Genomic DNA, 12,405 nt, shown 5'->3' with positions numbered 1-12,405 from the left:
ACATTGTGTGATTGGAGGAGCTGCAGCTGTGGTTTCAGGCTGACAGCAACATTAAAGCTGTCTAAGGCCTCCCTTTGCATCAGCTTTCACCCCTGCCTCTGGGCTGGCTGAGCTGCCAAAAGATCCTGCAGTGGCTGGGGCTGCACCCACTTCCACCCCAGAGACTTGGGCCCTGACGCTCCTTTCAGAACTGCAGCCCGAACAGATAATGGAGAGACCTGAAACATCAAAACGGGGAAAACTAGGAAGAGTCATTGGAAAAGCATCTGAGTGCACAAGAGTTGTGTGCATGCACGGCTCGACCTCTGCCTGAGCGGTGTCCAGCTACGACCAACGGGCACGGACACAGCTCGAGGGTTGAGAGCAAACTGATGTGGAATCTGGAGAGGGACAAGGCAGCATGCCTGGCTGCAGCCCTGTTGTGAGGCGTCTCCTTGCTCCTTAGCTGGGCCTCCATGGGGCAGTTCAGCATGTCTCCACAGAGCTGCCACCAGTAATGCAAGGCCCATCCCGCCATTCCCTTGGGTCAGGGTGTCCTCTCAGCCATTCCCCAGCTCTGCATGCACTGGCCAGCAGACCAGTAGCTGAACAGAAGTGGGAGCATGGGTGGTAAATCAGCCCCCGTATCCAGCCAGCCATGGAGCAGCCTGGGAGCAATGGACAGAGGTGCACAGAGACAAGCTCAAAAGGACTAACCAGCTTTTATTTACAACACTCCTCAAGTGACAGACAGAGCGAAAGAACAACATAGGTCATTGACTTAACAACAAAGGGAAGGTAATAGTGACCACAAATCCTGCCTGCACCGCTCTTAGCCCTGCAGTGGCTGGCTGCCAGTGCCTGCCACCACCTGTGCTGGGCAGAGCACTTGGCAGCTCCCCTCCCTGCAAGCGCCCAGGCAGGGGGCTGCTCCCGCAGCACTGCAGGGACAGGATGCTGGTCTCTGAGACCACAATCCTCCTACAGTGCTGGTGACAGCTGCTTGACTGGTGGGGTTGTGCTTCACAGGGCAATAGTGATGGCAGAACCACTCAGAGTGGGGCCATGCTGAGACCCCCCGAGCCTTGTCAGGTACTAGGGTCCCAAAAGGGCCATTTCCCAAAGTGCTTTCCGAGCCCAGGGGTGGGGAGGGGGCATTCAGCCTGGCACTGCAGCAGCAGCCTACTATAAACTGCCCTCGCTAAGGGATGTTTAGGAAGCGAGCTGGGCTCCACGAGGGGCTGTGTAACTACCTCCCTTCCAGGCCCACCCCACAGAACAGGCCTGGCCAGGAAGGGGGTTACTGCACAGAGGGCCCAGACAGCTGGAGGGAGGGGGACAGGAAGGGGGCAGGAGGGCTGGGGAATCCCTCTAGTACTAACATTGGGAGATGTCGCCCAGGCAAGGATGCAGATAGAAACAACTTCCCACAGCCAAGCCTCCCTCAGCAAGTGCTGCTCCACCCCACCCTTCCTGCCTGGAAGGAGCTGTCAGGGCACCTAGCAAGGAGCGGAGAATAATCCACGGCTCCAGCTGTAAATGCACCTTGGTCTCTGGGGCTCAGGGCCAAGGGTGCACCCCTTTTAGCTCCAGCGGAGCAAGGCCTGGCAGGAAGCAGCTCTGCCCTCCAAACCATGGGACCTGCCTCAGCCCAATTATGGGGAAGAAAGCCAGTCAGCTCTTTAATATGGACAATATCTTAGAGTCCCACAAACCCAGAAGCTGTTAGCAACCAAGAGCTAGGGGCTCAGCTGCAAACTAACCTCACCCACTTGACAAGCAAGGGGAGGGGGAAGGGTCGCGTGCCCAGCAGCACGGCTGTGGGGAAGGCCTGCAAGCCCACTGGCACTGAGTAGCCATGGGCATGGGGCACACAGCAGGGACCAACAATGCATGCTCCTCCTCCAGCCTCTGAACATGCCCAACCTTCTCCTCTCAGCCTGTCTGCAACAAGAGCTGCTCCTCGATACCTGGGGGAAGGAGCGAACAAGGCTTGGCCTCCACTGGCCCAAATGCAGCCACTCAGCTCTGTCCTCCCTAGCACCAGAGCCCCAGGGACCACACCAACCACTCGGCAGCCAAAGAGCAGCCCAGGGCCGACTGAGGACAGAGCTGGGAGGAAGAGTAAGCTGACTTTGTGGGCCCAACACATGGTAGAGAAAGGCAGCCCGAGACGAGGCTACAGGGAAGGGGCAGGAATCCAGTACAACATGCTCTAGGCATCTGCAATGGAGTTCAAACTTGGGCAGCTTCAGAGCCAGCCCCAAAGCGCCCAGCTCTTCCACGGGCAGAACACAGACCGGAGGAGGAAATCAACACAAAATCTTCAAATTAAATTTGCTTGAGGACCTCAGGACACCAGCCAATCAGCAGGCAGAACCTGCCTTAGGATTTCTTAGCATCCTGTGTGTTTCTCCTCTTCAGATCGCTCAAGTCAACAGGTTTAAATGCTGTGAGGAGGAAGGGAGGAGAACTCAGTAAGGGGGCTGGGCTCAGCACTGCCAGCATCACCCTACCCCCCTCAGGGCTCAGCACTGCATCACCCCTGCACAAGATCAGTGTTGCCAGCACCTGCCACGCCAACACACACTCTTCAGGAGCCCAGGCTCAAGAACCACAGGTCTCCTCTGCCCCTCATCATGAAATGCCGTTTGTCCCACTGGCTTGCAGGCTCCCAATCTGGTCACCCTCATTCACCCTCTTGTAGCTGGATGGAGTGGCCAGAGCTGTACATTCAGTTAGGATGAGACACTGGTGTCCCGAGGGGGTTCCTCCCCTCTCAGCAGCCCGTGCTCTGCTCCACTTACTTCAGCACCGTTGGCACTTGTTCCCCTGGATGGGCCAAAGACCCCCCAGGCAAACTCACCCTTTAGGCTGGGGTTTGGTATCTTCTCCACATACTCTTCCACCAGGCCCCTCTCACTGCCCGACATCTGGTTGCGAAGGTCTCGCTCCACACACTGCCAGGCTGGGGAAGGAGCACAGCGAGAGAGGGAAGGGAGGGTGCTGTGCCTGCTACAGGACATGCCGAGGGCTCCCTCCAGCTGCTCCCACGCTCTCATCCCAGCCCTCAAGAACCCCATTCCCCTGCACACACCAGGTAACTTCACCGTTTCATAGAGTTTAAGGCCAGAAGAGACCATTAGATCATCTAGTCTGAGCTCCTGTATGTCACAGGCCATTGAATCGAATCCAAACAATGGTACTGGTACATTACTCAATGGAAATGGCAGAATTGTCAATAAATATTCAGAAACAGAAGAATAATATTTCTGTTGTGTATTTGGGAAAAAGCCACATGATGTAGTCATATCATATGATGATGATGAAGAAACACTTTCTATTCCAACTGTGGATGTTAAACAAAAGCTACTAAAGTTGGACATTTTTAAATCAGCAGGTCCAGACAACTTGCATCCAAGAGTTTTAAAAGAGCTGTCTAAGGAACTTGCTGGACCATTAATGTTGATTTTCAATAAATCATGGAATACTGGGGAAAATCCATTAGAAATTACCTCACTCATCGATATCACCCATTAACAACCACTTTGAGATCTGTCAGTGAGACAGTTTTTAATCCATTGAACGTGTATGTCCTGTTAGTTCTATATAATGCAAGTTTTTTAATCAAAATTGTATGTGGTACCAAGTGAAATGCCTTGGAAAAATCTAAGTTTACTATATCAACACAGTTGCCTTTATCAACCACACCTCTAATCCTGTCAAAAGACAACACGTTTGTTTGACAAAACTTGCCTTCACATTAATTATATTTTTAGCCTCTAATTCTTTGTTGACTGAGTCCTGAACTAAACATTCCATTATTTTACCCAGGATCAATGTCAGGTTCCCAGTCTAAATCTTGCTGGGTCATCCCTTTTATCCTTTTAAAATTTACATTTGCAGTCCTCCTGTCCTTTGGAATTTCCCAGTTTTCCAAGATTCGTTAAATATTAAAATTAGTGGTTCAGCAAGATCCTCAGCAGTTCCTTTAAGACTTCTGGGTGTAAGTTATATGGGCATGCTGATATGAAAATGTTTAATTTTAGCAGATGCTGCCTCACACTCTCCTATCTTGTTACAGATAGTAAACTTTCTATTCCATCCACATCATATTAGCTGGACGTATAAGAACGGCCATATTGGGTAAGACCAATGGTCCAGCTAGCCCAGCATCCTGTCTTCCAGCAGTGGCTGGTGCCAGATGCTTCAGAGGGAATGAACAGAAGGGGGAAATTTATCAAGTCATCCATCTCTGTCATCCAGTCCCAGCTTCTGGCAGTCAGGGGTTTAAGGACACTCAGAGCATGGTGTTGCGCCCCTGACCATGTTGGCTAATAGCCATTGATGGATCTATCCTCCATGAACTTATCTAATTCTTTTTTGAATTCAGTTACACTTTTGGCCTTCACAACATCCCATGGCAATGAGTTCCCCAGGTTGACTGCGGTATAGAAATCATAGAACTGGAAGGGACCTCGATGCAGTTAGTAGTTCTGCAATTTCACATTTGAGTTCCTTCTGTAGTCTTGGGTGATACCATCTGGTCCTGATGATTTATTACTGTTTAGTTTATCAATTTGTTCCAAAACTTCTTCTAATGACAACTCAATCTGGGACAGTTCCTCAGATTTGTCACCTAAAAAGAACAGTTCAGGTGTGGCAATCTCCCTCATACCCTCTGTAGTGAAGACCGATGCAAAGAATTAATTTAGCGTTTCCATAATCCCTTTTCTTCCTCATGTATTCCATTAGCACCTCAATCATCCAGCTGCCCCACTTTTTGTTTGGCAGGCTTCCTGCTTCTGATGTATTTTAAAAAAATGTTGCTTTTGCTAATTGGTCTTCAATTTTTTTGTGCCCAATTATACTTTTACACTTGATCTGACAGAGTTTATCCCCCTTCTATATTCCTCACTAGGATAGGACTTCCAATTTTTAAAAGGATGCCTTTTTGTCTCTAACCACCTCTTATACTCTGTTGTTCAGCCATGGTGGATTTGTTTGGTCCTCTTACTGGTTTATTTTTTTTTAATTTGGGGGTATACATTTTGTTTAAGTCTCTATTATGGTGTTTTTAACTACTCTCCCTATAATTTGCAGGCATTTCACCCTTTTGACTGTTCTTTTTAACTTTCATTTAACTATCTTACTCATTTTTGTGGAGTTCCTCTTTTTGAAGTTAAATGTGGTGAATTTCTTTATTTTTCCCCTTACAAGGACATTAAATGTAATTACATTATGGCCACCATTACCAAGCAGTTCAGCTATATTCACCTATTGGACCAGATCCTGTGCACCATTTAGGACTAAATCAAGAACTGCTTCTCACTTTTTGGGTTCCAGGACTAGCTGCTCCAAGAATCAGCCATTAATGGTGTCTAGAAATTTTATCTCTGCTTCCTGTCCTGAGGTGACACGTATCCAGTCAATATGGGCATAGTTGAAATACCCCATAATTATTGGGTTTTCTGTTTTTGTAGCCTCTCTAATCTCCCATAACATTTCACAATCTCGGTCACCATCCTGGTCAGGTGGTTGGTAGTATATTCCTACAGCTATAATCTTATTATTGAAGCATGGAATTTCTACCCATAGAGATTCTATAGTACAGTTTGATTGATTTTAAGATTTTTACTATATTTGACTACACTATACGTCCTCCTGCATTCCAAATACTGTACAGAGATATCTATTGAACATTTCTGCATCTCTATTTACAATTTTATCATCCGTCATGGGGTATTTCTTGTTCCGACTATGTTTTAAAAATGCCTTATCTTTAACTCTATTGCCCATTGATATTTCATTGATTCCTTTGGTTTCTCTTACCAATCATCCACATTTTTTAACTTTTAACTTCTATAAATTGCTATTTACTTCCATTCTTTATATATAAATTTTGTTTTATTGCCTCTTCCACAACTCCTTTTAACCAGACTGGCTTCTTGGCCAGCATAACTTTTTTCATGTCTGTGGAATCATGGCTTTTTGGACATCCAATAGGATATCCTTGAACAAGTCCCAGTTTCCACTGACACTTCATACTTTAAATTTAATGTTCCCAGACAGTTATGGCAACAATTGCTTTTAGCTTTGGAAAATGAACTCTTTTAAAGTTCTAAATATAGCGGACACTCGTGTCACTATAGTGCGGATTCGCATATAGCACGGTCATGGCAATGGATCCCAAATTTAAATATTTAAATCGGGATCCATGGTAACGCGCATGAATCCTGAACCCCGCGTTCTAGCGAGGGTCCGGTGTATATATATTAGTGTTTGGTGCCATGTTCTGTTTGCACAACATAAATGTAACGAGATCATGATCACTGGTACTCTAGGCTACTGGTAATTTTTAGGTCACCAAGTAACAATTCTTTGTCCATCAGAATGAGGTCCAACCCCACCTTCCCAGTCCCCATTTCCTTATCACCCTGCTTCACAGTCCAATGTGTCTCCCTCCAACTTCACAGTGGGATCACATACATGGAAGTGCCTTCACTGTGGGCTTGGTAAAGAGGAAAGACTGCACTAGGAGGATGGGGAGGGCAGATACCTGCAAGAGCACGGGGGACCTGGCATGTGTCTGGCCTGGGTGCTAAGTACCCCATGAACAGTCACCCTGGCTCCCGCTTTAAATGGCACGTATGCACTTGCAGGCTGGAACCTTCCCCCAGGCAGACTGCACCCCACTCTGGAGGCCACTCGCCAGCAGCTCCCTATAGGTGGCAGCTCACAGACAGACACAGCACAGTTACATTCAAAGGGTTTCTTTGCAAACCTCAGGGATCGAAGCTTCATTTTACTTTTTAATTGAAGGACTAAATTCTCCAGAAATGGCCAGGGTCAAAGGTACTCCAGAGATTAGGATTTTCACATGCGTGGTGCTTTTCTACCAGGCCTTGCCTCCCCTCCATAGCACCACATGACCCCAGGGGACTCAGCAACACAAAGACTGCCTGTTTCCTGTGCATTCATTCAGCAATGGCTTCATTCAGTCAGAGGGCGTTGCTGTTGGGCAATGGGCTGTTGTTGGAAAGACCATCCCAGACACTGGCAGGGGACGAGAAGCCCTTAGAAGAGTCTCCTAAGGGTTGTTCAAGCCTCAGCCAGGCTATGGAAGGGGCTTCTCCACACACTGGGTCCTCTTAACTTGGTCAGTTCGAAATCAGTTTGATTCCTCTCTCCTTGTCTGACAGGGGTTTCCTCAGCTCAGCAGGCTCAGGAGACATGAGACAGCCCAACGGCTGCTGAGACAGGGACTGTCCCACAAGGGAGTTTTACCTGGGCCTGGTTTGATTTGCTTCATGTTCGCAGTAAGGCCTCACTCTTCTGGCTGAGAGACTGAGATGTCTGTTGAGAGCCTGTGAATGAGCAAAGTCATGCCTGCCACATAGCAGAGGCCACCACCCAGTGCCTGCTCTGGGCTCATTCCAGTGTCGTGGTTCTGCCATAGCAATTGGTGGGTAGCAGAGTCACACAGCAACGTAGACTATCATTGCAAGGCATATTAAGTAGTCGCATCCCTCTCCTCACCATCACTCCATACGGAATGGAAACTAACGGGCCCTAGGCTATCAACGCAGAGAGAACAGCTCAGGAGCACGCGATGGGATGAGTAAAGCTCCACACTCCTCAGCTCAGGGAGGAAGCAGCGGCCACACCGTTCTCTGACTGCTTCTTGCCCGCTGCTCTGATGAGGCCCCATGGCAGAAAGCCCCTTGTGGAATTCCAAGGCTGAAAAGCAAGTGGCACCAGAGAGGAAGGGAGCCTGGGGAGAAAACATGGACTGGGGGAGTTGCAGATCCTGGATCACTCACCCACCTTCGTAAATGAAGCGCACATTCTCCTCGTGAGCAGGGGTGAAAATCTCACTGCTGTTGCTTGGGGAGCGAGGGCTGCTGTTCCTCTTGCCATTGTAAACAACCCTGGAAACAGGGGAGCTGAAACCAAAGCACAAATCCTGATGAGAGCTCATGGGCAGATGGGGAGAAGTGCAAAGCTCTGGAATGAACCTCAGAGAGGGAGTGCAGAAAATCCTGCAGCAAAGGCCCTGGCGCAAGCAGCCATGCAAGCTCGCACCTCCCCAACCCTGAAACCAGCAGCATGGCTCCGAGCTCAGGAAAAGTAAAGCCATTACTGTTCCCGCCCTGCCTAGCCCCATGGCATCCCCCCCAAAGGGACTCCATGCCCCTGCCCCCTGCCCTGCCCTCATCCACAGGCTCTCTGCTATGTGTGAAAGTGTCTCACCTGGTCATGGCTGCCTCCTTACTCAGACCTCTCTAGTCCTGCCTTTGTCAGCACAGACCTTGGCAGATAGGAGATGGATGCTGAAACAAAGTGAAACGGAGCTAAGTGTGTGCGGGAGCCACGGTGTCTCCAGACTGCCAGCACCTTCTCTATGCAGTCACCCCCAGCTAGGGCTTAACGTGCTCACATACTGCAGCTAAGAGCATTGCATCAAAGCCTAGAGAGGTCACAGAGAGACCCAGGGAGCCAGCTCCTTAGCTTAGGTCTGGGTGGCTGCATTCTGACCCCAGCTGCTGCAGCGCTCCTCAAGAAGTGAATGAGAAGGATTTCAGATGTGGGTCTTACTACTTTAACCCCACTGTTGGCAATTCCAGGGGGCTCAATGCCATCCGTGATCAGGGCAATGCCAGTACAGATGAAGTTGTACAACTTCCCTAATGTGGGCATAGTTACACTGGTATAAAAGTGCTTATAACCAGGATAGCTATTCCCACACAGCAAAGGGAACAAGCTATAGCCGGACAAGGCATCTCTGCCCCAGTGTAACTGCATCCACACTATGGCTTATACTGGTATAACTATATTGGTAAAAAACTCAGCCCTTGACTGACAGTTCTCCAGGCACAGATACTGTGCGTGCAGCAGGCCTTCAGGTGCAAAACGGCAGCAAACTTGGTGTCACCCTGAAAGAGAGGGGAGACACATCCAGGGTGATGCTGAAGTCTGCCAAGGAGAACAAACAAAGGAAATGTTAGGCTGAAGAGCTTCCTGGCTCCAAGACCCCGCAGGCTGCTGGGGGGATGGCCATTGCTTGGGACATTTAAAACCATCCTGGCCAATGCACTAGGAAATGGGGGGAAGCGGCAGAACAAAACTTCTGGTTGCAGTGGGACTGTGGGAAGGGGTGGGGATTGCTGCAGAGCTGCGCACAGAGGCGCCCGTGAACCAGGTCTGGCTGGCATTACTCCCAGCACGCACATCCCCAACCTGGGCTCTCCCCAGGGTATTTTTGAAGATAGGCTCTATGATTAGAGGCAGAGGGGCTGAGAGCTGTAACACCTCTGGGGGTGGGGATACCAGTGTTGCTCTGTCACTCGTCCTGCGCCCTCCTCAGCTGTAGCCAAGAAGCTGTAGGCAGGTGGGGGTTGAGGTGGGGGTGCGGGGGCTGGGGAGGTGCCTGCTATTTTAGGATTAAAGGGGATTTCTTCCTGCTAGATGTAGGCAGATATGCACAGATGTGTCAGACCCATTGCCATGGCAACGTCCCCGGCATACAGCAGCCTGTTGCAGGAAGAGTGGGGACACATGGCTCTATGAAGGGGCACTCCTAATCACATGAGGGCCCTGCATTTGTGGCCCACCCTTCCCCAGGATCCAGGCAAGAGTTCTCAGCACAGGCCAATTGACGAGAGGCTGTCACTACCAGGGGCTCAGGGTGGCTGGCATTGGGGGGAGGGTTATCATAGGGGGGCTGTCAGTGCTAGGAGCCCAGGGGGGCTGGCACAGGGGGGCTGGGGGCTGTCACTGCCACGGGCCTGGGAAGGGCGGTGTGTGGGGAGATTATCATAGCGGACTGTTGCTGCCAGGGCCCCAGGGGCCGGCACAGGGAGCAGTCAGTCACTGCCTGGGGCCCCAGGGGGCTGGTACATGGGGTGTATCTTGGGGAGCTGTCACTGCTAGGGCATGGGAGGCTGACCTGGGGGGGGGCAGTTATCATGGGGGGCATCACTGCTGAGGGGGGATAGCACGGGAGGTGCTGTTAGTGCCAGGACCCAAGGGGGTATCTGTAGGGGTGTCAGTACTTGGCCTGGGGGTATCAGGTGTGTGCATGTGTCACTGCATGGCCCGGGGGGGTCGGGGGTCAGAGACAGGAGACGGGGGGTGGGGGGGGTCAGTGCATGGCCCGGGGATATCGGGGATCAGAGACAGGAGACTGAGGGGGGGGGTCAGTGCATGGCCCGGGGATATCGGGGTCAGAGACAGGAGGCGGGGGTGGTCACTGCATGGCCCGGGGGGGTCGGGGATCAGAGACAGGAGACTGAGGGGGGGGGGGGTCAGTGCATGGGCCGGGGATATCGGGGTCAGAGACAGGAGGCGGAGGGTCACTGCATGGCCCGGGGGGGGCCGGGGGTCAGAGACGGGAGGCGGGGGGTCACTGCATGGCCCGGGGGGGCCGGGGGTCAGAGACGGGAGGCGGGGGGGTCACTGCATGGCCCGGGGGGGCCGGGGGTCAGAGACGGGAGGCGGGGGGGGTCACTGCATGACCCGGGGGGGCCGGAGGTCAGAGACAGGAGGCGGGGGGGTCACTGCATGGGCCGGGGGGGCCGGGGGTCAGAGACGGGAGGCGGGGGGGTCACTGCATGGCCCGGGGGGGCCGGGGGCGGTGCCAGGAGGCGGGGGGGGTCAGTGCATGGCCCGGGGGGGCCGGGGGTCAGAGACGGGAGGCGGGCGGTCACTGCATGGCCCGGGGGGGCCAGGGGCGGTGCCAGGAGGCGGGGGGGGGTCAGTGCATGGCCCGGGGAGGCCGGGGGTCAGAGATGGGAGGTGGGGGGGGTCACTGCATGGGCCGGGGGGGCCGGAGATCAGAGACAGGAGGCGGGGGGGTCACTGCATGGCCCGGGGGGGCCGGGGGCGGTGCCAGGAGGCGGGGGGGGTCAGTGCATGGCCCGGGGGGGTCGGGGATCAGAGACAGGAGACTGAGGGGGGGGGGGTCAGTGCATGGGCCGGGGATATCGGGGTCAGAGACAGGAGGCGGGGGGTCACTGCATGGCCCGGGGGGGGCCGGGGGTCAGAGACGGGAGGCGGGGGGTCACTGCATGGCCCGGGGGGGGCCGGGGGTCAGAGACGGGAGGCGGGGGGGTCACTGCATGGCCCGGGGGGGCCGGGGGTCAGAGACGGGAGGCGGGGGGGGTCACTGCATGGCCCGGGGGGGCCGGAGGTCAGAGACAGGAGGCGGGGGGGGTCACTGCATGGCCCGGGGGGCCCGGGGGCGGTGCCAGGAGGCGGGGGGGGGTCAGTGCATGGCCCGGGGGGGCCGGGGGTCAGAGACGGGAGGCGGGCGGTCACTGCATGGCCCGGGGGGGCCGGGGGCGGTGCCAGGAGGCGGGGGGGGGTCAGTGCATGGCCCGGGGGGGCCGGGGGTCAGAGACGGGAGGTGGGGGGGTCACTGCATGGGCCGGGGGGGCCGGAGATCAGAGACAGGAGGCGGGGGGGTCACTGCATGGCCCGGGGGGGCCGGGGGCGGTGCCAGGAGGCGGGGGGGGGGTCAGTGCATGGCCCGGGGGGGGCCGGGGGGCGGTGCCAGGAGGCGGGGGGGGTCAGTGCATGGCCCGGGGGGGCCGGGGGGTCAGAGACGGGAGGCGGGGGGGTCACTGCATGGCCCGGGGGGGCCGGGGCGGTGCCAGGAGGCGGGGGGGGGGTCACTGCATGGCCCGGGGGCGGTGCCAGGAGGCGGGGGGGGGGGTCAGTGCATGGCCCGGGGGGGCCGGGGGTCAGAGACGGGAGGTGGGGGGGTCACTGCATGGCCCGGGGGGGGCCGGGGGTCAGAGACGGGAGGCGGGGGGGTCAGTGCATGGCCCGGGGGGGCCGGGGGCGGTGCCAGGAGGCGGGGGGGGGTCAGTGCATGGCCCGGGGGGGCCGGGGGTCAGAGACGGGAGGCGGGGGGGGTCACTGCATGGCCCGGGGGGGCCGGGGGCGGTGCCAGGAGGCGGGGGGGGGGCTGTCGTGCTGCTCCCCTGCCCCGGCCCGGCTCTGGGGGCCCGGGGGTCACTCAGGGGCGCCAGGCTCGGCGGCCCGTTCCCATGGAGACGCGGCGCTCGGGAGGCCCCTGGCCGGGGGGTCTCGGCGCCGCGCGGCTCCGCTCACCTGGGCCCGGGCCGCTCCCGGCTCCTCTCGCCGCTGCCAGGCCGGGACGGAAGTGAGCGCAGAGCCCGGCCCGCGCAGGCGCCGCGCGGCGTGGGGGAGGTGCGGCCCCCCGACGCCGGGCCCAGAGCCCCCCCGACGGCCCCCCCAGCGCCGGGCCCAGAGCCCCCCCGACGGCCCCCCAGCGCCCACCCGTCCCGGGCCCAGAGCCCCCCCGACGGCCCCCCAGCGCCGGGCCCAGAGCCCCCCCGACGGCCCCCCAGCGCCCACCCGTCCCGGGCCCAGAGCCCCCCCGACGGGCCCCCAGCGCCG

The 12,405-nt window shown here is 55.7% G+C and overlaps 1 protein-coding gene across 2 annotated transcripts; it reads right to left on the bottom strand.

The window, feature by feature from the left end:
• Positions 1-682: 682 nt before the first annotated feature.
• Positions 683-12,184, bottom strand: MCRIP1 (MAPK regulated corepressor interacting protein 1). Of its 2 annotated transcripts, XM_073310443.2 has the most exons (6): positions 12,097-12,180; positions 8,844-8,955; positions 8,233-8,312; positions 7,807-7,925; positions 2,846-2,947; positions 683-2,429 (listed from the first exon to the last, which is right to left on the bottom strand). In XM_073310443.2, exons 3-6 carry the CDS (start codon positions 8,238-8,240, stop codon positions 2,365-2,367), a joined length of 294 nt encoding a protein of 97 aa, XP_073166544.1. In that variant the 5' UTR covers positions 8,241-8,312; positions 8,844-8,955; positions 12,097-12,180; the 3' UTR covers positions 683-2,364. The 2 variants fall into 2 exon arrangements, with proteins under 2 accessions (XP_073166544.1, XP_073166543.1); XM_073310442.2 differs by lacking the exon at positions 8,844-8,955 and having other exon boundaries at positions 12,097-12,184.
• Between the last annotated feature and the right edge of the window lie 221 nt (positions 12,185-12,405).

This window comes from Lepidochelys kempii, chromosome 14, assembly GCF_965140285.1.
Source record: "Lepidochelys kempii isolate rLepKem1 chromosome 14, rLepKem1.hap1, whole genome shotgun sequence".
NCBI lineage: Eukaryota > Metazoa > Chordata > Testudines > Cheloniidae > Lepidochelys > Lepidochelys kempii.
Note: the sequence above shows the minus strand (reverse complement) of the source record. Positions and strands in the feature narration are given on the sequence as shown.

What these genes read in the sequence shown, in the direction of transcription:
- MCRIP1 (XM_073310442.2), bottom strand. An exon ending in TGTGCGCTTCATTTACGAAG is followed by an intron (nt 2,948 to 7,806) that starts GTGGGTGAGTGA and finishes CTCCTTCCCCAG; the next exon opens with CCTGGCAGTGTGTGGAGCGA. An exon ending in ACCAAACCCCAGCCTAAAGG is followed by an intron (nt 2,430 to 2,845) that starts GTGAGTTTGCCT and finishes TCCTCCTCACAG; the next exon opens with CATTTAAACCTGTTGACTTG.